Source organism: Phodopus roborovskii, unplaced genomic scaffold (assembly GCF_943737965.1).
Source record: "Phodopus roborovskii unplaced genomic scaffold, PHOROB, whole genome shotgun sequence".
NCBI lineage: Eukaryota > Metazoa > Chordata > Mammalia > Rodentia > Cricetidae > Phodopus > Phodopus roborovskii.
Window position 1 is genome coordinate 23,193,910 of NW_026126558.1, and position 24,089 is coordinate 23,217,998.

At 47.7% G+C, this 24,089-nt stretch overlaps 1 protein-coding gene across 1 annotated transcript; it reads right to left on the reverse strand.

Annotated features, from left to right (window-relative positions):
• Positions 1-13,868: 13,868 nt before the first annotated feature.
• On the reverse strand, positions 13,869-22,687 carry Ripor1 (RHO family interacting cell polarization regulator 1). The gene is made up of 22 exons (XM_051201360.1): positions 22,523-22,687; positions 21,588-21,714; positions 21,319-21,471; positions 21,085-21,163; positions 20,653-20,676; positions 20,503-20,556; positions 20,221-20,373; positions 20,062-20,125; positions 19,932-19,975; positions 19,728-19,853; positions 18,968-19,116; positions 18,763-18,892; positions 17,264-18,685; positions 17,055-17,176; positions 16,078-16,210; positions 15,709-15,844; positions 15,451-15,612; positions 15,062-15,220; positions 14,730-14,926; positions 14,563-14,646; positions 14,377-14,467; positions 13,869-14,236 (listed from the first exon to the last, which is right to left on the reverse strand). The coding sequence occupies exons 1-22, from the start codon at positions 22,539-22,541 to the stop codon at positions 14,139-14,141; spliced, it is 3,726 nt and encodes a 1,241-aa protein (XP_051057317.1). The 5' UTR covers positions 22,542-22,687; the 3' UTR covers positions 13,869-14,138.
• Between the last annotated feature and the right edge of the window lie 1,402 nt (positions 22,688-24,089).

A 24,089-nucleotide genomic window follows, 5' to 3' on the forward strand; every position in this document is an offset into this window, starting at 1 on the left:
GTCGGCGCTGCCGGGGCCGCGGGTGCTGATAAGGGAAGAGACGGGTGGGGGGGGCCGGCCGGCGGCGAGTTGAGGGCGGGGGAGGAAAGGTGAGGGGAGGGGTTGGCGCAGGGCAGCATGGGAGGCGGCCCCGGGCGCCAACTTTCAAAAGCAGGCGCGATGGCGTCACGAGATGCGCCGCGGGTCGCGTCGTCACGCCGCACGCGCCCTTCCGCGCCCTCGCCCGGTCGCGCGTGGGCTTTGCTAAGGCGGAGGCGTCCTGGTTCCCGTTGGGTGGGGCTTCCTGGGCGGAGGTTTGCGGCCTCTGGGCAGTCGGTTTTCTGCCTGGTTGCTGTGATTCTTAGCGCTTTTTCTCCCCCAAAGCCGTGAAGGGCGGGAGGACTAAGGTTAGCTGAACTAAGTGCGCGGGGCTGGGCCGTGGGGTCGAGGAGACGCCAAGATTCGGCCCTACCCGGGTTTGCTCTGCACTGTGGTCCGCTACCGAGTAAGACCCAGTGAGTTCCCGCGCCTTCACACTTCTCCAACAGTGTCCAGTGCTCAAGATCGACGGCTAGAAGAAGCTGTCTTTGCCCAGTGGCTTTGGTGAGCTAGAAAAGGGCCTTATAAAACTGCGTGTGAAATTAAGAGGACCAGGATAGGGCCTCCTGGGACTCTCAAGGCCACCTCAGTCGTCTTTAGCTGTATTTGGCACTGTGAAAATGTTGTATTAGGTTCCCAGCCCTTCCCTCTCCCTGAAGGCCCCTGGGGACCCTACCAACCAGTGGTGAATTGGTAAAGGCCCTATTGCCACATGTTCTAGTGGTCCCATCTTCCCCCAAGACTGGAATGTGATTTAGAACTTTCTTCTCAACCCTCTTGCTTTAGCTATGTGGGTAACAAATGCACTTGCTCTGTCAGTATCTATGACATGTTGTGGGAATGCTGGCCCATTATCAACAGATGGTTATTCCCCCAAAAGAATCAGAAAGTTGGATTTGGAAGTATGTAAAATCCAGGTGTTCAAATGTTAGTAGCTAAATAAGATGTTTTAAACACGTTCAAATTTTAGCTCACTGTTGTAGGGCTGTCAGTATATGATCCTTGACTTAGGAGAGAGATAAAAGACTAAATCCTGGGAAACTCCAATATTTGAGATAGGGTAATAGAAAAGGAAGCAGACAGGAAGTCTAGAGTGTTGAATTGTAGAATTCAAGTCCAGAAGTTTGAGGCAGGAAGTGAGGCTTCTGTTTCAAGGTGCTGAGTGTTCTGATACAGGTGATCCAGAGGCTTAATTATTGAATTTGTTGCCTTGGAGATGACTGGACAATATCATTGGTGACTTTAGCATGACTAATATGGACCAGTAGAAGGTGTTGACCTGAGTAGAATGGGTTAAAAAGTAAACCGAAACTAAGGAATATTAACAGTACACGAAAGCAACTTAAGTTTTGCTGTGAGTGGAACAGACATTTGGTAATAAGTGCAGAAGAATGTAAGATCAAGGAGGAGTTTTGTTTTATTTCCCTTTCTGTGGCAGGAGTCCAACCCACGGCCATTCACATGGCAAGTGCTCTTCCACTGAGCTTCATCTCAACCCAGTGGAAATGTTTAAAGAGATGGTAGACATGATGGCACACACCCTTAATCCCAGCACTCTGGAGGCAGAGGCAGACAGATCTCTGAGTTTAAGGTCACCCTGGTCTGCACAGAGAAACCCTGTCTCAAAAACAGAAAAAAAAAAAAAAAAAAAAAAAAATCCAACAAAAGTTAAAAGGATGGTATTATTCCTGAGTTGTTTTATATCTAAGGCTTTAGTGTGGACAAATACAAAGGCAGTATCTTCGGAAGGGAAAAAAAAACAAAAAACCTCAGCTGTATTTACTAGTGTATGACCTCTGAGGTACCAGAAGTCAGAAATAGGGTCCAAGTAACCTTAGGACTGCTTTCTGAAAAAAAACAAATGTATGTGCTGTTCTGTTGGGTGAAAACACATAGGAAGGAACAAAGGATGTTTTCTTCTGGTAAATCCTGATGTGTCCTACTGTGTGTAATCACCTCCAAAGAGTAAGGATGGGGAAAACCAAACCAAACAATAAAGAATTTCAGGGTAAAAAGAGACAAGCTAAGATAGGCTGTAGTGGCGCACGCCTTTAGTCCCAGCACCTGGGAGGCAGAGGCAGGCAAATATCTGTGAGTTCCAGACCAGCCTGGTCTACAAGAGCTAGCTAGTTCCAGGACAGCCTCCAAAACCTCAGAGAAGAGAGAGAAGCTCTCTCTCAGAAAGAGAGAGAGAGAAGCTGAAAGGGAAGAGTAATATGATGAGATCCAGTTAGGAAAAGACCAGGGCCTAGGGACCATTACTCAGTACAGTACCTAGCATGTTTGAGGTCCTGGATTTGATCCCAAGCACTGAAAAATGAGGGCAGATGTGTTCCCTGAAGTAACAACTGAGGCTACCCTTTGTCAAAGATTTGTAAAGGAAACTAGTTTTTTGTTGGGTATTGTATTTGTTTACTGGGAGTGGGCATGCTCAGGTTCCATGGCTCATGTGTGAAGGTCAAAGAACAACTTGCAAGAGTAGATTCTCTCCTTTCACCTTGTGGGTCCTGGGGATGGAACTCAAGTTAATGAGGCTTGGTGGCAAGTACCTTTAGCACCTGAGCTATCTTGCTAACCCCTGTGCTTTATTTTTATGTATTTGTGTGTGTGTGTGTGTGTGTGTGTGTGTGTGTGTGTGTGTGTGCGCGTGTGTGTGTGTGTGTTGTGACATGACAGTGTCTTTTTTGTTGTTTGTTTTGGTTTCTGAGACAAGCAAGGTTTCTCTATGTAACAGTCCTGATTGTCCTGAACTCTGTAGACCAGACTGGCCTAGAATTCACAGAGATCTGTCAAGTGTTGGGATTAAAGGTGCGCACCAGCACTCATAAGGACAGGGTCTTGCTATTGCTATATAACCTTGACTAGCCTTGTACCCACTTTGTAGCCCAAAGTGGCCTCAAATTTCATTTATAGTAATGCGTCTCCCCAACTCTGTCTTTCTGGGATTAAAGGCATGAGCCACCATTCCTGGTTTATAAAGGATAGTTGTAGAATATCCTAAAATGTGATGCAGTCTTAAGTGTGTGTGTGTATAGTATTGTTAGGGTTATCTTTTTATTTATTTTGTGTGAGATGTATGCACATGCATGCATGCCAGAGCATACATGTGGGGATCATAGGATAACTTGCAAGAGTTAGTTCTCTTTTATGATGAAAAGTTCTCTTTTATGAATGAGGGTGTCAGGAATAGTTTCAAGCACTCTTATCTGTGGAGTCATTTCACCACCCTAATTCTTTGAGAATGTAAAAAGGGGTCCTTCTCATGGACTTTCACTTAGGTTTGTAGTCTGTGGACAGTGGTCAGGGTCTTTTAGAAAATGTCTGCCCATATGGTTTTGGCAAAATCACCATATTTTAGAACCTGTCCCTCAGCCTCTTTGGTGGGGGCAGATTCCTAGAGTGATTTCAAATTCTTAAGGGTTGGGTGCCTGGGAGTTTGACAGATAAGCAAAGTGCTGTTTTACTAACTGGCAGGTAGACTACTATCCATGCTGGCTAAGAAGTATTGTTGTTACTCAGTGATAGAATTCTTTAGAATCTGTGAAGCATTGGGGTTGTTCTATAGTGAGCCCCTAAAAAAAAAAAAGTCATCTTGTAGCTAAGTATGGTGGCAGCACACACCTGTAATCCCAGTATTAGGCTAAGACAGAAGGATCATGAATTGGAGGCCAATCTGTCAAAAAAAAAAAAAAAAAAAAAAAAAAAGAGGAGGGGAAAGTTACATTGTTTCTCTATAGGAGAGTGGCCAAATTACTAGAGAACTTTTTTTGTTTTGGTTTTTGTTGGGTTTTTTTTTTTTTGTTTGTTTTGTTTTTGAGACAAGTTTCTCAGTGTAGTACTAGCTGTCCTGAAACTTACTTTTTAGACCAGTCCGTCTAGAGAATTTTTGATAGCAGACCAAGATGCTAGACTTTAGTTATGTAACTTATATTTAATAGCACCCTGTCTGGATGTGGGAGTCAGACTGGACTAGTATTCCCCTCCCCCCCACACACAGGGTTTCTCCTTATTGTTTTGGAACTAGCTCTGTAGACCAGGCTGCCCTCGAGAACTCACAGAGATCTACCTGCCTCTGCCTCCCAAGTGCTGAGATTAAAGAGGTGGGCCACCAACGCCTGATTTTTTATTTATTTATTTATTTATTTATTTATTTATTTATTTTGAGACAGAGTTTCTCTGTGGCTTTGGAGGCTGTCCTGGAACTAGCTCTTATAGACCAGGTTGGTCTCAAACTCACAGAGTTTTACCTGCCTCTACCTCCAAAGTGCTGGGACTAAAGGTGTATGCCACTAGGTTTGTCCTACTATCTTAGTGAGGGTTTCTATTACTGTGATGAAACACCATCAACAAAAAAAAACTTGAGGAGAACAGGACTTGTTTACCTTACACTTCCACATCACAGTCTGTCCTGGAAAGTTAGTATAGGAATTCAAGACAGGAACCTGAAGGCAGAAACTGAAGCAGAAGCCAGAGCTGACAGGCTTTATTTATTTGTTTGTTTATTCATAAGTTTTTCTTAGCCTTAGAGTCATTCTTTCTGGTAAAGGCATAGTTTCTGCAAGAATTCTCAAAGAGTTTCTTTTGTCTTGCTTTTTTGTTTTTTGTTTTTTTAAGACAGGGTCTATGTAGACCAGACCAGGCTGGCCTTGACCTCAGAGATATGCCCACCTGAATTCTATTTCTAACATCCTTCATGGCTTTCTTTTTGTTCCATGTATGGCTTGAAGGAATTGTGAAATTTTTATTTCATTTATTTAATTTTTGAACCCTTTACATCAGAAAAACAACAAATGAAAGGGCAGTGTGTTCATAATAGACAAGAATCTTGACTTTGGTATAGGGCCAAATCTTTTTTTTAAACCCCCCTATCACATGAATTCTTTTGTTGTCTTTGTATTTTTTGAGAACATGTTGGCACGAATAATAAAAATCCAGAGACAGATATTAGGGTTCAAGCTAAATATCAGAAAAGCAAAATGGCCAGCCACTAAAGGCTAATATCAAAGAAGGGCTATCCTGTCCTCAGAGTGACTGCAGACTGCAATCCTCTCCACCAAAGACATCAGACTGTTCCTGACTTCACTGCTCCCCAATTTCACTCAGACTGCCCTGACTTCTTGTCTCTTCCACCCTATATTCCTCTCTCTGCCCAGCTATATTATTCCTGTCTCCACCTCTCTAGTGCCAGGATTAAATATGTGAGCTCTGTTTCTCTTTTAGACTGTTTCACTCTCATGTAGCTCAGGGTGGCCTTGAACTCACAGAGGTCTGTCTGTCTCTGTCTCCTGAGTGCTGGGATAAAGGCAGTGTGCCACCACTGCCTGGCCTCTATGACTGACTAGTGTGGCTAGCTTTGCATTCTGATCTTCAGGCAAGCTTTGCTATAACAAAATATCACCACAAACATGTATGAGATATGACAGTTCATCAGATATTCTCTCATTCACCCCCCCCCTAAATTGAACCAGGGCCTTGTACACACCAGGATGCTAGAGTAGCACAGTCCCTCTGAGCTAAATAAACCTCCAGCTCTAGTTAAAGCATATCTTTATCGAGTATCTGCACCCTTGCAGCTCCCTGTTTTGAGCACTGGATTCAAGAAGTGCTTCCTGCCTTTGAACTTAAAAATTTCAATGCAAAAAATGCAACAACTGGGCCTGGAGAAATGGCCTAGAAATTAGAAGCATCTGCTGCTCATGCAAATAACATGGATTGGTTCCCAGTACCCACATTGGCAGATTGCAGCTGTCTGTAACACCAGTGCCAGGGGATCTGACACCCTTTTCAGGCCTATGAGGACACCAGGAATGCATGGAGTGGCCATACATACATGTAGGCAAATACTCATAAAATAAAAAGGAGGGAAGAAATGTATTCACAGAAAAAAAGGATAAAGAAAAGAATCATTTCTAGTAGTATCTCATTTCATCTGAATCTAAAGTGCCACAAAAGTATTAATAGGTGAGACAAAGGCATGTAAGGTAAAGAGCATGATAAGGGCACACAAATATGTAAATGTGTTTGAGGACAGGGGGTCAGCCCATGCCACTGTGCTAGGAGTGTTGAACCTCATAAAACATTTGCAAAGTTTTTAGTATCTATCCACATCAACTGCCAAACCAGCTACTTCTAATATTTTACAGACTTCCCTCATCTCCTGCCCAGACTCCAACAATCTTTTCCATATCAATGTCTTCTTTCTTCAGACTCCTGTGAAAGCTGTATTTGTTTTTTTACCACCCAGTTCAAATGGTTGCCCTTTCAAGTACCAACATCCCATGCTTCTAAGCATTGATTGATTAGCTTTCTGAAATGCATCATATTCTTTTACAAAATACCTTCCTGACTGCTTTTCCAAATGTGCTGGGATTACAGGTGTACCTCACCATGCCTAACCTAGTTTTACCTTAAATTCTGGAAATGAGCCAGGTGTAATGGTGCATACCTGTAATCTCAGCACTCTGGAGGCTCAGGCAGGAAGACTGTGGGTTTGAGACCAATTTGGCTAATATATTGTGTTCCAGTACAGGCTGGGGATCTTATTTCAAAAGAAACAGAAAAGAAAAAGTTACTTACTCAAAACCATAATAAGACTCATGTCTTTTATCCTCACTTTTCTCTCTGTGTTCTTATTGGCTGCTTGGGGTTCCTCATTCCCTCCCTTAGCCTTAGACTTCAGATAACATTTCCTTCATCTTCCTTTTTTTTTTTTTTTTTTTTTTTTTTTTTGGAGATAGGGTGGTTTCTCTGTGTAACAGCCCTGGCTGTCCTTTGTAGACCAGGCTGGCCTCAAACTCCCAGAGCCAGCCTCTGGGATTAAAGGTGTGCACCAGTGCCACCTGGCTTTCATCATCTTTTTCTTCTTTCCTCTTTCTATATTGGGGATTGAACCTATGGCCTTGGGCATACTAGGCAGATACTTTACTACTGAGCTATATTCCCCAGCTCCTTTTTGCTTTTTATTTTTAAGGCAGGATTTTACTAAGTTGCTAGCCTTAAATTAACTCTGTAACTCAGACTGGCATTAAACTTTTCAGGCTCTGGGGTAACTAAGATTATAAACCTCTGCCACCAGGCCCAATTACAGATAACATCCCTCCCACTCTCCTTCCTTTTCTCCCCTGCCTTTCCCTTTCCATTTCTCCTCCTTTCCTTGTTTGTCTTGCTATATTAACCCACCTGATTTTGAAATTCTTGGCTTAAATTATTCCCTTACCCCAGCCTTCTGACTACTAGAATTACAGGTGTGCGGCACAGCAGCTAGCTCAGCATTTCTGCTTCTATGGTAGTCCTCTAGAGATGCTGCCATAGCTCCAAGGCTATCTAAGAAGAAGGGAGGAGACATCTCTGCTGGGAATTAAGCACAGAACCTTGTGCACATTAAGCAGGTGCTCTTTCACTAAACACTGAACTCTCATTTCCTTAGTTCCATATGCTAGTTTAGGAGGAACAAAAGTATTTCTGACCCCAAGGCAAGATGGATATTACTACTTCAACTCAAAGGAAAGACAATAATCAGACTCATCAGACTTGAGCAGAAAGCACCTCTGAACCATATCAAAATGGGTTGTTTGTTTGTTTTGGCTTTGAGGTTTTGTTTTTTGGTTTTTCAAGACAGGGTTTCTCTATGTAACAGCCCTTGCTGTCCTAAAACTCACTCTGTAGACCAGGCTGACCTCAAACTCACAGAGATCCATCTGCATCTGCCTCCAAAGTGCTGGGATTATAAGCAGGTGCCATCACCGCCTGGCTCAAAAAGGTTTTAATGATGGAAGTTTCAGGCAACTTTGGCAGAGAGACAGCAGAGGTGTTTGGAACTATGATTTGTTAGTCTATACATATGTCCTGAGTAACTGAACCTAGCTTTATGCTCTAGACAGATAATACTGGAGGGAGAGAGGTGATACTTCTAAGAGATAAGCTAAATTTTGGGTTGAGCCTAGCCTTTAACAGCAGAGCCATCTCTCCAGGCAGAGATGTGCTGAATTTTAAGGCTTCTTCTACACTGAACATATGGTACTTTCATCCTCAAAATGTTTAGAGGTTGCATTTGAAATAGAATACAAGTTGGGAAATTGGATATGGGGAGTCCAAAGGTAACAGAGTGCAGATATATACATCCAAAGGCATTTCTGTTATTGTTGTGTATAGAGACAGGATCCCACATTGTAGCTTAGCCTGGCCTGGAACTTGAAGAAATCCTTCTGCCTCTGCCTCTGTCTCTAAAGTGCCAGCATTACAGGTATGAACTATCCCTCCTGGTGTTATAAAACGTTTCTTTAAAAAAAAAAAAAATGTGTGTGTGTATGTATGTATGTATGAGTGATATACTTATTTATGTGTGTGCCTATGTCTGCCTGAGTGTGTTGAGGTCAGAGGGTAATTTGCAGGAGCAGGTTCTTTCATCCCACCATGTGGATTACATGTGGCAACTAATATTGCCAGGCTTGTACAGCCTGTGCTTTTTTACCTACAAAGTCATATCAAGAACCCTAAAAGACATTTCTTAACCACTTTCTATGTATCTGGCTTTGGGTACTAGAGGTAAAGAGGATATATAGGTGGGGATGGTAGTGCATACCTAAAATCCCAGCATTCAGGAAGTGGAAGCAGGATGATTGCAGGTTCAAGACCAACTTGGGCTATATAATGAAGCCTTGTCCAAAACAAACAAACAAAAACAAGGAAAGGCAGGTTGATCAAATAGTAATTGCCAAGCTCCATGGCAGACTTACTAAATTTTAACCTTCAGGGTAAGTAGGAATGACATAACCTGATTCCATTTATGGAAAATGTACAGGTTAAACACATAGAGGCATAAAATAGATTTTAGGCCTGGGTGGGGGTGGAGTGGGGAGAATGCAGGGGCCCTGGAAATAACTAAAAGGGAGTATCATTCTTTTATGATTAGGTAAAAATATTCTAAAATTGTAATCCTTTGTATAATCCTTTGTATAAAACTCTGAATGTATCCAAAGCCATTAGGTTATTACAGTACTGGGGATTGAACCAAAGATCTTTCATGTGTTAAGCAAACACTGTACCACTGAGCTACATTCCAAGTTTTTGACTTTGACACCTGGTCTTGCCAAGTTGTCCGGGGTGGCCTCCTTGAGCTCGCTTTATAGCTCAAGCAGTCTTTGAATCTGCAGTGCTTCTGCCTCAGCCACCAAGTAGCTCATACCATCAGACCTAATTTGATTTGTATACTTTGTTAATTTTTTAAAAAATTAATGTTTTGTTTTGAGACAGGGTCTCACTATGTAGTGCTGGCTATCCTAGAAAGCATAAGAAATATGCTTGCTTCTGCCTCATAAGTGCTGGAATTAAAGTTGTGTGCCACCACACCCAGCCAAAAAACAAAAATTTCTTTTTGTTTTATCTTGTTTTGCTTTGGGACAGAATTTCAAGTGGTCTAGGTTGACCTCAAATTTACTACGTAGCTGGGAAATAACTTTAAATTCCTGATCCTCCTGCCTTAGCCTCCAGGCTTGTAACACCATGTCCAGCAAACTGCACACTTTAAGTGGTTGAATCACATAGTATGAGGACTACCAATAAAGCAATGTTTAAAAAGTATGAGGGGTGGGATGCTGGATGGTGGTGGTGCACACTTTTAATCCCTGCACTTGGAAGGCAGAGGCAAGTGGATCTGCAAGTTCCAGGACAGCCAGGGCAGAGACAAACCCTGTCTCAAAACACAAAATAAAACTAAAAGCACTTATAGAGTTCTACTGGAAAGAATCCATTAGACTCCTATGGATCATCCTTAGACTTTTGTGGTGCCATTAGCTTAGTAGAACCATCAGGGTAATTATGCATACAGCAGAGGTTACAAAGGAAATAATTAATTGCATGTGATTAATATTTGAATGGCAATATAGGCCAGAAGGCCTCAAAATCACCGTGTTGCCAAGGCTGGCTTTAAAGTCACAGCAGTCTTACTACAAACAAGCATTTGTCATGATACCCCAGTGAAGGTGTAACTCTTAAATGTGTAATGTTTAAATAGAAGGTTTCTAGGAGGTTATCTTGAGCAAGGCTATGTAGAGGTGAAAATAATGGACCACAGAAGGAGTGGTACCAGGTACCAAGTTTAGGTGTAGGCAAGCCCTGCAAATAGGTCAGTAAAGCTCCAGTGCAGGAGGCTGGAAAGATGGCTCAGAGGTTAGGAGCACTAGCTGCTCTTCCGGAGGACCTGGGTTTGATTCCTAGCACTCACATAGCAGCTCACAACTGTCTGTAACTCCAGTTCCAAAAGATCTGACACTCTGACACCTTCATACCAATGTACCTAAAAAAAGGTTAAAAAAAAAAAAAAAAAAAAAAAAAAAAAAGCTCCAGGGCAGAGGGAAAGTAGAAATGAGAATCCAGATTGGAATAGATAAAAGACTATTCTGGGGTTTTGTAAAGGAAAGAATGCCTGTAGAGGTAGATTTGAGTTTTAGAAATCATTCTGCATGTGGAGTTTAAAGAGAGTAGAACTCTGTGGAGTGCTATTTAAGGAGTGCCTGAGGAGGAAGAAGAGGTCAGAGGAGTTAGCTAGGAACATAGTTATTAGCGATAGCAAAGCAGCTGCTTATTCAACTGTTCTAAGTGAGCATTTACTGTATGTCCATGTGCTTGGGATGTATCTTAAGAGGCAACTGGGCCTTGAATTTTAGTATCAACTTTAGATTGGTGGCTGTCACTGCAGTCCATTGACAGCCTTATTTTCTAAATGATATATTATGTTACCTTAACTTTTAGAGGAGGAACTGGATTCTTTCCAATTTAACCTTCTCATATTATCCAGGTCCAGAAAAGCCTAGCCCAGCATTCAAGCCAAGAGCCTTCTTTTTTCTTCTTCTTTTTGGCTTTTCGAGAGGGTTTCTCTGTGTAACTGCCCTGGCTGCCCTGGAACTCTGGCCTGGAACTCAACAGAAATCCACCTTCCTCTGCCTCCTGAGTGCTGGGATCAAAAACATGCACCACCACTGCCTGCTTTTTTTTTTTTTTTCTTTTTTTTTAAAGATGTAATTATTTTGTGAGTATGCGGTTTTGCTTGCATATATGTATGTGCCTATAGATGGTTGTGAACCACTGTGTGAATGTTGGGAACTGAACCCAAGTCCTGTACAATCTTAAGTGTTCTTAATTGCTGAGCAATCTGTCTATCTCTTTGAAGAGCCTTCTGTTCTTGCGGGATGGGTGACCTAAATAATACACTTCTTTTTGAGGGATAGTACACTTCTTTTTGAGGGGCTGGAAGGAAAGCAGAGAACATCTCATGTGCAAATTGTACCCACATACCAGGCTCAGAAACGTACAAGGAAGGCACCCCCGCTCTGTGGGGGAGACAAAGAAGCAGTCCTCTTCCCATGCGCCAGCCCATCTGCTTCTTTGCCTTCATAAACATGCTTTTTCTTTTTGGTTCACTGCAGCTTTGAGTACATGAGAAAGAAGAGTAAGAAACAAGAAGAAAAGATAAGGTTGGAAGAGGGCAAGAGGAAAGGAGGGGAACGGAAGGAAACTCCTACAGCCATGAACACAATAAATTGTATCCTAAACCACCTCAGCCTGGCCCATTTTTTTTTATAGCGTGCACTTATCAATTTCCTCTGTGCAGAATTCTGAAGGTGATGAACAAGACATTGCTGTGATCTAGGTGGTCTTAAATGATGAGACCCATCAGCATGTTATATAGGCCCTGGAAGCCCATTTCCATTTGCCCCCTCTAGGCACACACTTTCCTTGCCCTGGTACCTGTACCTCTTGATAATGTCACCAATCTCCTGCCACCTGGAGCAGCAGGCTCCCAACTGCCTCTGAATCTGAGCAGGAAGAACAAATGTCTCCTTTGTCTTCAGGACAATAGGGTAGGAAGTAAAAATTCTGGGGCAGCTGTGCCCTATGTATGCCTCCTGCCATCTGACAGACCAAGACCAGGACCAGCCAGCCTGACTTCAGGTATGAATTGAGAGGAAAGGTCAGGTGGTCCTGTGATTGATCCATGCTGCTTCAAGCCTAGAATTCCTAAAGGGCAAAGGCCTGATAGATAGCTCTTCACCTGGCTATTTTCAAAGTGCTCTGATTCTAGCTCCTATCCACCCTGCCCCCACCTTTCTCAGCTAGGACTTCTAGAAGCTTAGGCTCTCTGGCCTTAGAAACCTCCTTGTGGGGGGGAGGGGGTCCTGTTCCTTCTGTTTTTGGAGAACAGGGATTATTCAGTGACAGCCAGAATTGACCTCTAACTGGAACGACATTTTCTCATCCTGAATTTCTTGCCAGACGCTGTCCTATGGTTTGTGCTATGAGATTGTTCTGACCAGTCACTGCGTTCACTTCCCTAAGCCCTGCTCAAGCAAGGTTTGACTCCACCTCCACCACTCACAACAGTCCTGCCCTACCAGTGGGCTTGCTCTGTGGCTTCAGGCCTGCAGGGATTCTACCAGTGGTTCTGAGACTGCCTGCAAACTGACCAGGTAGAGCCAGTGGTGTGGTCTGTCACCTGATTGTTTTATCTACTCCATTTTACCAGCTGACCAACCAAAAAGCTAACTGTCCTATCTTTCCCAGTTTGTGCCAGTGTGTAAGGGCTGTCTGTCTGCCCTACCCCACCCCCACCAGACTATAGTGAACTGCCAGCATCCACTCACAGGTGTTTCCTGTTGCCGTTTCTTTTGCTCAGCATGACCTCCCCTGCAGGTGGTGAAGGCCCAGTCAAAAACCTCTTCATAGGCAGTTCTGAAAAACTGGGGTAAGGCTCCCCAGGGATCTGGGGCACCCCCACCACATCTAGGCAACTGGTGACACCTAATTGGCTCTTCCTGAATACTCATCTCCCTATGACAGTTGTGTACAAAGTGTCAACTACTACTGTGCTATCACCATAGATATTGGGACACTGGAGAGGGCTCAAGCTGGGGAGACCTTATGCATGTCCAGTCTCTCTAGATAATAGAAATTCTGGTAGGAGGATGGAGGATCAATTGCTCTAACCATGGGTGTGGAAATCCCTTGAGACCTATTTAGAAAAGGCCTCCCAACCTCAAATCCCACCCCATCCTCAAGTCCCTCCCAAAGGTCTCCTAAGCTAACAAACTCCTGTGCTGGAGGCAGGAAAGCCCTCGTGGGAGTCCTACTTCCTCAACACAGGTCTATTTGTTGGCTGTTGGGGGGCCACAGAGTTCACAGGTTTGTTATTGCAGGGAAGGAGGTGCCTCAGGAAGGGAAAGCCCTTGCTGCCTTGGTTCACACGGCAGCCATCCGGGTCTCCTGACTCCCAGGTTCCAATTCCTCCCCTAAGCAAGGATTTCCACCTCTCCCCACAGCCTGAAGTTGCTTCTTGAGCTCCATTGTAGAAAGCTGCCTAGTCAGGCACATACCAGAGCTTACCACCCACTGATGCAGTTCTGCTGCCCCCTGGTGGCTACAACTCAGGCACTCCGTGCTAGCTTTTCTGGCTAGCTTTTTCCCTGAGCCAGAGCCAGTCTAGAATAAACAGTTAGGGCCTTCTCTGGGCCGGCTGCTTAGATCCACTCAGAGACTGTAGTTCCCAGGCTCAGCTGCAGGCTCAACCTGTTCAGCAGTGCTCCTCCCTGTGTCTCTTCTCCAAGCACAGCCCTGGATTCTGGGCTTCCTTCCACCAGGATTTCCAGGGCAAATGCACACGATGTTGTCACAGCTGGAGTGTGGGCACAACGGTGCCGGGAAGAGCATACCAGAAGGTGTTGGAGCAGAGGTTCAGAAGTGCAGCAAGCCATGTAGGAAACACATTTTGCTTTTTTATTTTCTGTAAAACTCTGTAAATAAAATACAAAACCAAGGGATATGGTGAGGTGGAGCAAGATATGGCCAGGCTCCTGACACTTGTGGCAAAAGATATGCAGAACCAAGGCTGGGAGGCACTTCATTTCAGGCACTCTACCAACCCCAGGGGTAAAAGAAGAATATATTAGATTTTCATTGATAGAAATTTGTGGGGAGAGGTGTCTGGAACCAGCCCTCACCCTCCCTGCCAGTGCCTGGTGAGCTCTGAAAATGGGGGAAGAAACACTGGGAGCCGGTGGTTAGAGAGTTCAGAATGCTGTGCTGGCCATGCTGCTGGGCCCAAAGATGCGAGGCAGAGCATCCAGGGACTCCTCTAGCCGTCGATGAGCTGACTGTCCTTCTTCTCCTATAACGTGTGAGGATAAAGTCAAGAGTGGTTCTGGCATCTTCCAAACCTTCCCATGCCTGGCATTACTTCACCCTACTCCCAATAGCCAAGGTGTTCCCAAATTCCCTTAACTCATGTCTCCCACTTCCCAGCCTTACCACACTGCTGTAGGCTCTGCCGGGCAGCTTCCCTCACAGCTTCTGTGTCTGTTTGGCACAAGTACACCAGGGGCTCAATGCCCTCGGGAGCCTATCAGGGAACAAAACATTGAGGTAGGTTCAGTGTAACAAGCAGGGAAGAGCCCTGGAGTGAAAGTGTTAGGTAGGTAGGTTGGCAGGGATCACCTTGATACAGCCCAAAGCCAGGCATCCAGCCACTCGCATCTGCACATCCTCATCCTCAAGTTGGTCCAGGAAGCACAAAAGAGCCTGGGCAAGGGTGGAGGGCAGACTTCAGACACTAGGAATCCTCAGCCCTCACCTTACCCACAGGAAAACCCTGCCAAACTCACCCTTTCCCGGAAGACAGGGCCAAGTGAGAGGCTTCGAAGCTGGGTGCTGACAGCAGCCATGACTTTGTTGTTGCCATGGACCAGCAGGGAGCTAAGAGCCCGAAGCCCATCCCTTCGCAGGCGCCCCTCAGGTGCTAACCTCAGGGCTTTCAGCACAACGGCCTGGTCATCAGAATTCAGATTCTGTACTAGTAACACTAAAAGAAGTGGGGAGGAAGACAGGACAAGTTGGCAAAGCTCTTGGGTGAGAGGCTTTGTCCTCATGACCTCATCATTCATAATCTCAGGACCACCATGGTGTCAGCATTCTGCGGCCAGGGCCACTGTCTCACCTTCCTCTGCAGTCTCTGTCACATAGACATCCATGGAGGGACTGTCCAAGGCTTCTACGTAACTCCAGAACTGGAAGATAGTGAACTGCTCCCCAGGGCCTGGCTGGGGTCTCCTAGGTAGCTTCCGCCCCAGGGCATCTTCCAGGAACTTCATACACACTGCAGGAGACAGTACCACAGTCTGAGCTGGGAAGAGACCTAGGTCTCTAAGGAGAAAAGGAATGTCTTCATTCTAGCTCAGGCCTAGGGACTCCTTGTCCACACTCTACTCTGAGAACAAGCACTCACTAGTTCTCTTCAGTGCTCAACTTGTCAGTCAGTATGGGTCAGACAGTATGGGTTCCCTACTTTAGGGAAGGAAGGAAGGTGCAGGTAGGCAGTCCACTTACCAGCCTCAGCTAAGCCTGGCTGGCGCAGAGAAAGACGGGCACCATACTGGCTGCAAAAAGTGAGGAGCACCTGCTCCACGGGGCAGATGAAGGGGTTGAGTCCCTCTGTACACTGGTCCCAAAAGGTCAGGAAGCCAGATCGAGAGGCAGAGAACTGCACCACTGTGAGGGGTGAGGGAAAAGCATCAGTAACAGAGGTCAGGCAGGAGGGGCAGGCACGTAAATGGGAGTAGGCTGGGTGTGAACTCCAGACTTTACCTTCCTGGGCAGAGGTGGCAGAGTTCTCCCATAGCTTGCTGCGCTCACATACTTCCTCGAGCACACGTGCTTCCCTCAGCAGCCGCTCTAGGGCCCATGCCTCCTGGCAGCGCAGGGGCCCAAATGTGCCCAGTTTCTAGAGGGCAGGAGTTGCCAAGTAATTTAGACCTCGTGGTAAGGATTGGGGGGATGGAGTCAGGGGAATACTGGTCTCAGCATGCATTGGGAGAGGCTGAAGTAGGAAGAGTACAGTAGGAGTCAAATGCCAGGACTCTGGGACATTGGCATGTGGAATTGAGAGGTTTAGAGGGCCAGGATTGGAGTGCAGGGCTCCCTGGGTCAAGGATTGTGGGGGGATCATCCCCTCACCAGTAGAAGGCGGCTGCAGTGGTACAGGTGCTGGACCAAGGTAGCATCCAGGGCTGGACACCCTGTGCTTAGGGACTGGGCATTTGATGAGTCTAATCTGTCCTCTGCCACAGCCTCTGGGCTGCTTGTGGGCCTGAGAGAAAAATGGAATCAAACACCCCAACAACACACATTACCTTCTGGTCACCAGAGATTATTTTTATTAAGCCCCTCCCACCCAGAATGGAAGAACAATGTGCAGACAAGGACAACAGGATGTTCACAGTGGACTTCCAGGAGGATGAAGCTGCAACCAGCAATGAGTAGCATGGATCTTTACAGTCAGTCTACCCTTTGCTACACCTGCTAAGACCAAAGGGGCTTCCGGGCCTGAGATGGGCGCCAGTAGGATTGCAGGCGGGATGATCTATAAAATGTGGACTGCAAGGGACGCAGGGTTTGGGACTGGAACCTAGGAAGTCGTAAAGGGAGGAAGGACCTGGTACGACTCTCCAATCTGAATCTGTAAAGTCTACTCCAGGAATGAGAGCTGAGAGGCCGAGGCCTCCGGGAGAGTCGGGATCTTGATGGAGGGGGCTGACACTGGGGGACACAGCACACATGGGGAGGCACTGAAGGAGCTTCACCGGAGGGGTCCAAGGTGAGGTCAAGGGAAAGAAGAGAGGCGGGAGGCTCACAAGCTGATGGGGACTTGCAGGGGAGGCAGACATTGCAGAGATGAACAGGGTGGCCAGAAACACTGGGATAGATGGAGTTGGTGACATAGGCATCAAATATTCATGAGGTATACAAGGAAAAGCCACAATGGCACTTGCCACAAGCCTATCCTCATGTATTCTACCTAGCCCCATCTCACCAGTTCCCATCTTGTCTTTCTGCCAACCCACCTACTCCTCCTCTGCCTTATATTGCTTTACCTCTCCCCCTTCACCTCTCCCTGCCCAACTAGTTCAGTCTTGCCTTGCTGGCCCTCTCACCTGACCCCAGGACCTTCATTGTCTTCATCTTCATCGTCATTGAGGAAGCTGAAGCTCTCCAGGGCATGCTCCACAGTGATGCTAAGACTGGAGGCTCGGCTTCGAGTCAGGCCTTGTCTCTGCTGAAATTGTAAAGGGGGTCAGAGCTACTGCCACTGGCTGGCAGCTCTCGCTGGGCTGCCTACTCCAGCCCAGCTTAGTCTCCTTACCATGAGCAGACTCTCCAGTCGAGTCACCTCCTGCTCCAGACCCTGCAGCTCAGGGAACTGACCACGATAGTCATCCAGGGCAGCCATTAGAGTCCCCAGGGCCTCTTCAAGCTTTTTGTTCCCAGCTTCTCCAGTTGCTTCAGGGACTGGGGCTTGAGCAGCTGTGGCCAGGCTAAGTTCTGAATGTTGGGGTGCAGGGGCTATGGATGAGGAAGAGAAACTTGGGCTCTTAAGAATTTGTTCTGGGGAAATTGGGGCAGGGCTTGTGAGAGCCTCTGAACCAGAACAAGCAAGACTCTGGTAAGAGGTGCAAGATGCTGTGGGATCTGTTTTAGTGTACGGAGTGGAGGCTGAGTGGCTACAAGGCAGAGATTTGGTGTCTGGGAGTGTGGGGTCTGCAGAGGACCTGGAGATTACAGCAAGGTCTGTAGGAGGGTTAGGGCTTTCCGTTGTATTAACTGGGCTTGTAGTGGTCAAGACTGGGCCCACAGCATTGGTGGTATGACTTGCAGTGGTATGAGTTGACATCCCAGTTTTTTGAGTAGGGCTAGTGGTGGTACTGTAACTGGGGCTTGGAATAGTGCAAGTGGGACTTACAGTGGTATGGGTGGGGCTTGGGGTGGTGTGCATGGGGCTTGGAATGCTATATGTAGGGCTTATAGTAGTGTGGATGAGGCTTATAGTGGTATGAATGGGGCTTGGGGTAGTGTGAGTAGGGCTTGTGGTAGCCTGGACTGGGTCTGTAGCATTGGGGATAGAGCCTGTAGTGGTGAGGGTAGAGGGCATAGGCCTGTGGATAGAATCTACAGTAGAAGTTAGGCTTGGAACACTGTTGATAGGGCTTATAGCACTGTAGGTAGAACTTGTATGTGTGAGGCTTGGCAACTCCGAAGGGTCAGAGTCTGTAGCTTTGTGAACTAAGTCTAGCTGTGTAGATGAAGCAGGGTCTATAAGTGTGGGGGAAGGGCCAGTTGTACTGGGGATGTGTCTTGTGGAAGAATGGCCAGAGTCTAGGACAGGAGGAACATTACTGAAATGTTCCACATGGGTGGAGTCTGGATATGCAAGTGGGCTAGGTCCTGGGGTTAGGCTTTCTGAGCCCACAACTTCCACAGCCTCAGTCAAGGCAGCATCCACGCTGGCCTCACTGATGTGGCTGAGAGTCCGGCTGTAAGGGGCATGCCCATTGACTAGGGCTGGAGACACAGCTGGATCTTCATCCGTGGAGCCAGAGGTAAGGGTCTCTGGCCTTCGGAAGGCAACTTGGATGGGCAGAGGCTCTGGCTGTTGCACCAAGGGCTTGGGAGTTGATGAATGCCGAGCAGTGCCTGAGAGCTGTGGGCTGGATGAGTCATCTGAAGATTCAGATGACAGGGACCATGCTGTTCCATTCTCTAGCTCCTCCTGCCGCCGTAACATATTCTAGGAGAGACACTTGAGGGTTACACTAAAAAAGACCCTGGGAGATGGTAAGACCTGGGGCCTGGATTTCAACTCACATAGAAGGCCTGCTCCCGAAGTGAGGGTGTGTCTGGTGGGCTCTGGCTATATGTAGAAAATCGCTTAGTAACAGTGGAAGCTTTGTTGACTGTAGAAGCAGCTGATGGCTGGTCATCTTTGTCAAACGGACTGTGAAGGGAAAAGGACATTAGCCATGCTACTACCTTCCTTTTGCCCTGTTATAAGCCCTTCACTCCTACCAACCTCCATATGACTTCCAGGCTGAGCTTGATGGTGCCAAGGTCATTGATGTCCACAGCCACAACCTGGGGCAGGGCAGCAAATAGGTCCTTGGTCTCACAGGAGACACTGCCCACAACTACATGGTTAGCCAGGCCCTTCAGTTCCGTCACCTGTAGCCAAGAGTGCATGGAGAGTGTCACATGAGTAAGTGTAGGAGCCAATGAACTTCAGGGCATTCAGAAATCTGAGTTTTGTATAGAGGCTATAAGATAGTCACAGGGTCATGTGGTTATGCAGATTACAGGATAAGAGTTCTAGGGATCACATGAGCATCATAAAAATCTAAGTTTGGTAGGATCATTGGAATTTTAGGTTCACAGTCTCATGGGAGTTCAATGAAAATCAAATATCCACAAGTTTGAAAGCTCATGAAAAGGTCTTAGTATCAAAGTCATGAAGTACAGGAGTTAAACATTGTTTTCAAGGCCACATAAAGAGGGTTATGGTTGTCATAGAGGTCATGAAGTCACATTTAGAGGGCCACAGAGTTATAAGGGACCCCAGGAATGAGAGCCAGTGGTGATGGTGCATGCCTCTAATCCCAGCATTCAGGAGGCAGAGGCAGGAGGATCTCTGTTAGTTCAAGGCCAGCCAGGTCTACAGAGCTAGTTCCAGGACAGGCTCCAAAGCTATACAGAGAAACCCTGTCTCGGAAAAAAGAAAGAAAGGAAGGAAGGAAGGAAGGAAGGAAGGAAGGAAGGAAGGAAGGAAAGAAAATTACCTTGATAGATAGGAACTCTGTGAGTAGAGGAAGAAAGACAGTCTCTTCACTGTCCCACACCTGCTTCCCACTACTCTCTATTCGGCCTCGTAGTTTCCATCGCTGACGGCCATATTTCATGCAGATCTGGGGAAACGGGCAGGATGAAGCATCTCTTGGGACTGTAACCCTTCCATCCCAGCCTTCTCATGTACAACCTCATACCTCATATTGATCACCCACACACAGCCTGGCGAAGCCGGCCAGCCCTGGGCACAAAAAGGAGAAGATGAACCATGCTGAGAGCCTTAAGCATACCCACTCCTGCCTCTCTTCTGCCCCTACAACTCTGTACCTTTCATCCGGAGATGAAACTCGCCCAGCTGGGCCTCCAGCTCATTCTCCAGAAGACACATGCTCTGGGAAGGAGGGGTAAGAATGTGAGGGAATGAAGAACATGTTCTTTCTCACCAGCCCACACCCTGCCTCTGCCACAGTGGTCCTTATCTCTCACCTCTGTGTACTCTCGATGCCCTCTAGTGGCCTCAGCCAGGCTATCTCGGGCCTCTCGACTCCCTGGGGACCCTGTGCTATAGGCACGAACCATATTGTAGGCACCATCCCGGAGACGCCGCTGGACACAGTATGCTTCATATAGCTCATCGATCTGGGTAGGTAACAGTAGGAGTAGCAAGAAGGAGCTCAGACTCACCACTGAGGTTGCCCACAGTGGACCTTCCACCTTCCCTGTGGTAGCCAGACCCACTCCCACTCTTCATGCATGGTGCACAAGTACCTTACTGGCATGGAACTCCAGTCGTCGAAGAAAGCGTTCAATGGACTTGACTTGCTAAGGGAGAGTTGAGTCAGAAAGAGCCTAAGTCCTAGGACTCTTTCCTCTCCCTTTGAGTCAATCCCCTCCCAACACAATTCTATATACACTTACCTTGTCCAAGTCATACAGGAAGCCCTACAAAGGGAGATAAGAAGGAATACTCAGAAAGCATCAGGAGGACCGCAGGAAAGTACCTACACATCTAGCTATTCCTTAGTTATCAACAAAAATGTTTCCTCCTTTGACAACTGTCTTCCCAGTATGAACCCTGGCTCTCTCCGGTGCCACCATTCAGTCTGTAATATAATTTCTTGCTGTCACAAGTGAAGCCTGAACTCTCCCTCTGGAAGCTTTTGTGACTAAGGCACTAGGTTCTCAAGGAAAAAGTGCACGCCAAGAGGCTAGGATAGAATCACCTACCAGCTCACCTTAGAACAGCTCACCTTAGAACACAGCTCAATATCATACAAGGTTGTTTTGCCCAGGCCCTCCACTATACAGGCAAAAGGCACTGGTCCATGGCATCCCATATCATTTACTCACTAGGCGGGAATTCCTCTTGGACTCTTTTATCTGGCGCTGGAGCTTCTCCTGCTCCTGCTGATGCACTTCCAAGTAGGCCCTAGGGGAAAGGCAAGTGTCAAGAAACAATTTATCCAGCCCCAAGCTGATAGGGCACTGGCAGTAGGAAAACGGTGCATGGCTGGGGAAGATTCAAACTTGCACAGAGAAACTTAGGTGGAATCCTGGGACACTGCAAAGGAGGGTGTTGCTTACGTCAGTCCCCGCTTAAGGGCAGCATACACCAGGTCTAGCCGCTCTGGCTGTGGCACCTTGGGGGCTGGGTGAGCTACGGAAAACATCCTCGACACTCGGGAGAGCACTAGGGGCTTCCGTGGGGGCCCTGGTGGGCTGAAGACCGTGAAGCTCCTGAAGAAGAGACTGCCTTTAGAAAGAGGTCAGCAAGAATCCCCCAAACCCTCACTACACACCCAGTCCCAACCCCATCTAAGGGTCTCAAACCCATTAAACCCTTTGTCGCGTACCTGGGCCCGCGCTCGTGGCTGCCGAGGACGCCTGCGAAGGACTGGCTCCTATTGACCCGGGCGCTGAGCAGGCGGCGCTGCGGCCGCACCGACAGGGACATCATGGAATGAGTCCGCGCGGGGCTCCCTGGGGGTGGCGGGGGTGTGTGTCTAGCACCAATCGGGTCCCTGAAGAAGCCCCCTTCCCGTGGCCGGGTCCCTGGGCTGGAGCAGGCCCTCCCTGGTCTCCAGGTATAGCTGCCCCAATGGGCTCTAGCCTTGGCAGTCTTAGCCTCATTGGCCCCCTCGCTAATGACAGGGCAAGTGGCAGGCGACTCGGCCTCGGACTCAGCGTGGCCTCCGCTCTGCCCCTACTTCCTGCGGAGGTAAGGGCTCCGCCTGTCGCGGGGCAGGAAGGGGGGGTCGCTCGGGGACCCTCCTCCAGCTGGGAAGAAGCAGGAAAGAGGCGGGGCGCGCGAAGAATGTGCGGAAGCGCCTGTTTACCCGGGGGCGGGGCGGCATCCCAGCCCTTCCCCTGACCGCCCCCCCCAAGTGGCCGAAAGCTCGGGTGCCACCACCCCGGGAGGCCATGGAAGGTCATGGGGCGGGGCGCAGGTTAGGATCTCAGTGCAGGTTTGCAACCCACTCCTGTAACCCACAGTCCAGTGTAAACGGTGCCCCCGACTCACAGGCACCTTGACGCCACCATTCTCCCGGCTGGGCGCCCGGGGATTCCCAGAGTGGGGGACAGTGCCGAAAGAAGTGCCCCGCCTCCTCCACTTTTCTATAGACTTTTCATGGAAACTGAGTCATGGACGCACGCTTCCCCTGACGGGAGGGAAGAAGTCCAGGGCCGAACCTCCACCCCAACCTACTCCAACGAAACACACACCCTAGGCCCCCAGAATTCCTCGTGGCCTTCTCTGGAGCCCTCGCAGCTCCAAACCGAGTCCTACCTCTCTTCTTGGAGTTCATGGTAGGTTCCGGACGGTCCTGACCCGTGCTCACCCACTGTGTCTCGCTGGCCTGGGGCTTTTGATACCGGCCCTGTTGGGCTCCAAGCTCCCTGCCAGCGGCTCTGGCCTCAGTTTCGGCTGCTCTCAGCGTCTCCCGCCCGCCCAGTTCCTGCCTCCTGACTCAACCCGCCGGGATGGGGCGGGACTGTTCCCCCGGACCAGGGGGGCACCCGACCTCAGTCTGCTCGCCTCTACAAGAGGTGACCAGGGGCTTTCCTCTGGAGTAGGTTGACAGGGTTTGAGGTCAGGGGCGCCTGTGAAGGGAGTTGACCACCAGAATGAAGAGACAAGCCGGCATTGTTGGTGCACGTCTTTAATCCCAGCACTCAGGGAGGCAGCGGTAGGCGGATCTATGTGAGTTCGAGTCCAGCCTGGTCTAAAGAGAGAGTTCTAGGACAGGTTGCAAAGCAATACAGAGAAACCCTGTCTCGAAAAACCAGAAAAACAAAACAAAACATAAACAGAATGAAGAGACTAGTGGGGCAGTGATAAAAAGGTGTGCAAGAGTGATGGCTCAGCCGTTAAGAGGACCTAGGAAACCACACAGCAGCTACAGGGAATCCGACACCTTCACACAGATATAGATATACAGACATACATGCAGGCAAACCACCGATACATATGAAACAAAAATAAAATTTTAAAAAGAAAGGTGTTCAAAAGTAGTCAGGCTGCTGAGAAAAGGCTCACCATAAAAAAGGGCTGGGAATTAGGGCTCTGTAGGTATGAAGGGGGAAAGTAAGAAGTATGTGTGTGGGGATGTTGAGTACAGGAATTGTGTCTGTGAAGGACACTGGATAATAAGGACTCCGATGAAGCTTAGAAGAGAGAGGAGCTGAAAGGGTGGGGGCCTGATCAACCACATATTATGTGCTGCTCCAAGACAATGAGGAGGAGCTGAGTGCAGAGAACTCCAAAGCCCCCTGCATCATCTTTATACCCACAAAGGGGTCTCTCCCCTCTCTTGGACCTAGGGAAAAGGATCAGATCCTATTACCCAGCCAGGGCTTCCCTCTATAGTGGAAGCTAGGACCAAGAAGTGTTATCCTTCTACCCTTGGCTCTCCCCTCACCTCCTGAAATCCCTTGGTACTGGCTTTCTTGATCCCAGCATCTTACTTGAATATCTCTTGTTCATATCCAGCATGAACTATGCATTCCTGTAGACTGCCCATCTAATAGAAACCTTTATGCATCTTTTAGCTCCCATACCCAACATCCATACCTGGAATGGCCTTTTCCTAAACCACAGCCTCACTGTCGATAGCTGATATTTATCAGTTTCTCTCCATCACCACTACCACATCTGCTTGTTACCTGAGACCTCCACTCCCCTGAACACAACTTACTTATTTAGCTACCCACTGAATGGCAAACATGTGCCAGTCACTAGAGATAACAGCCCAGAATTTCATAGACACCAGTGTGCACAGAGATCACACTCCGCCTCTGCTGGCTTTCCCTTCCAGCTCCCTCCCACCTTCCCTTCCCCTTCCCTTCCCTTCCAT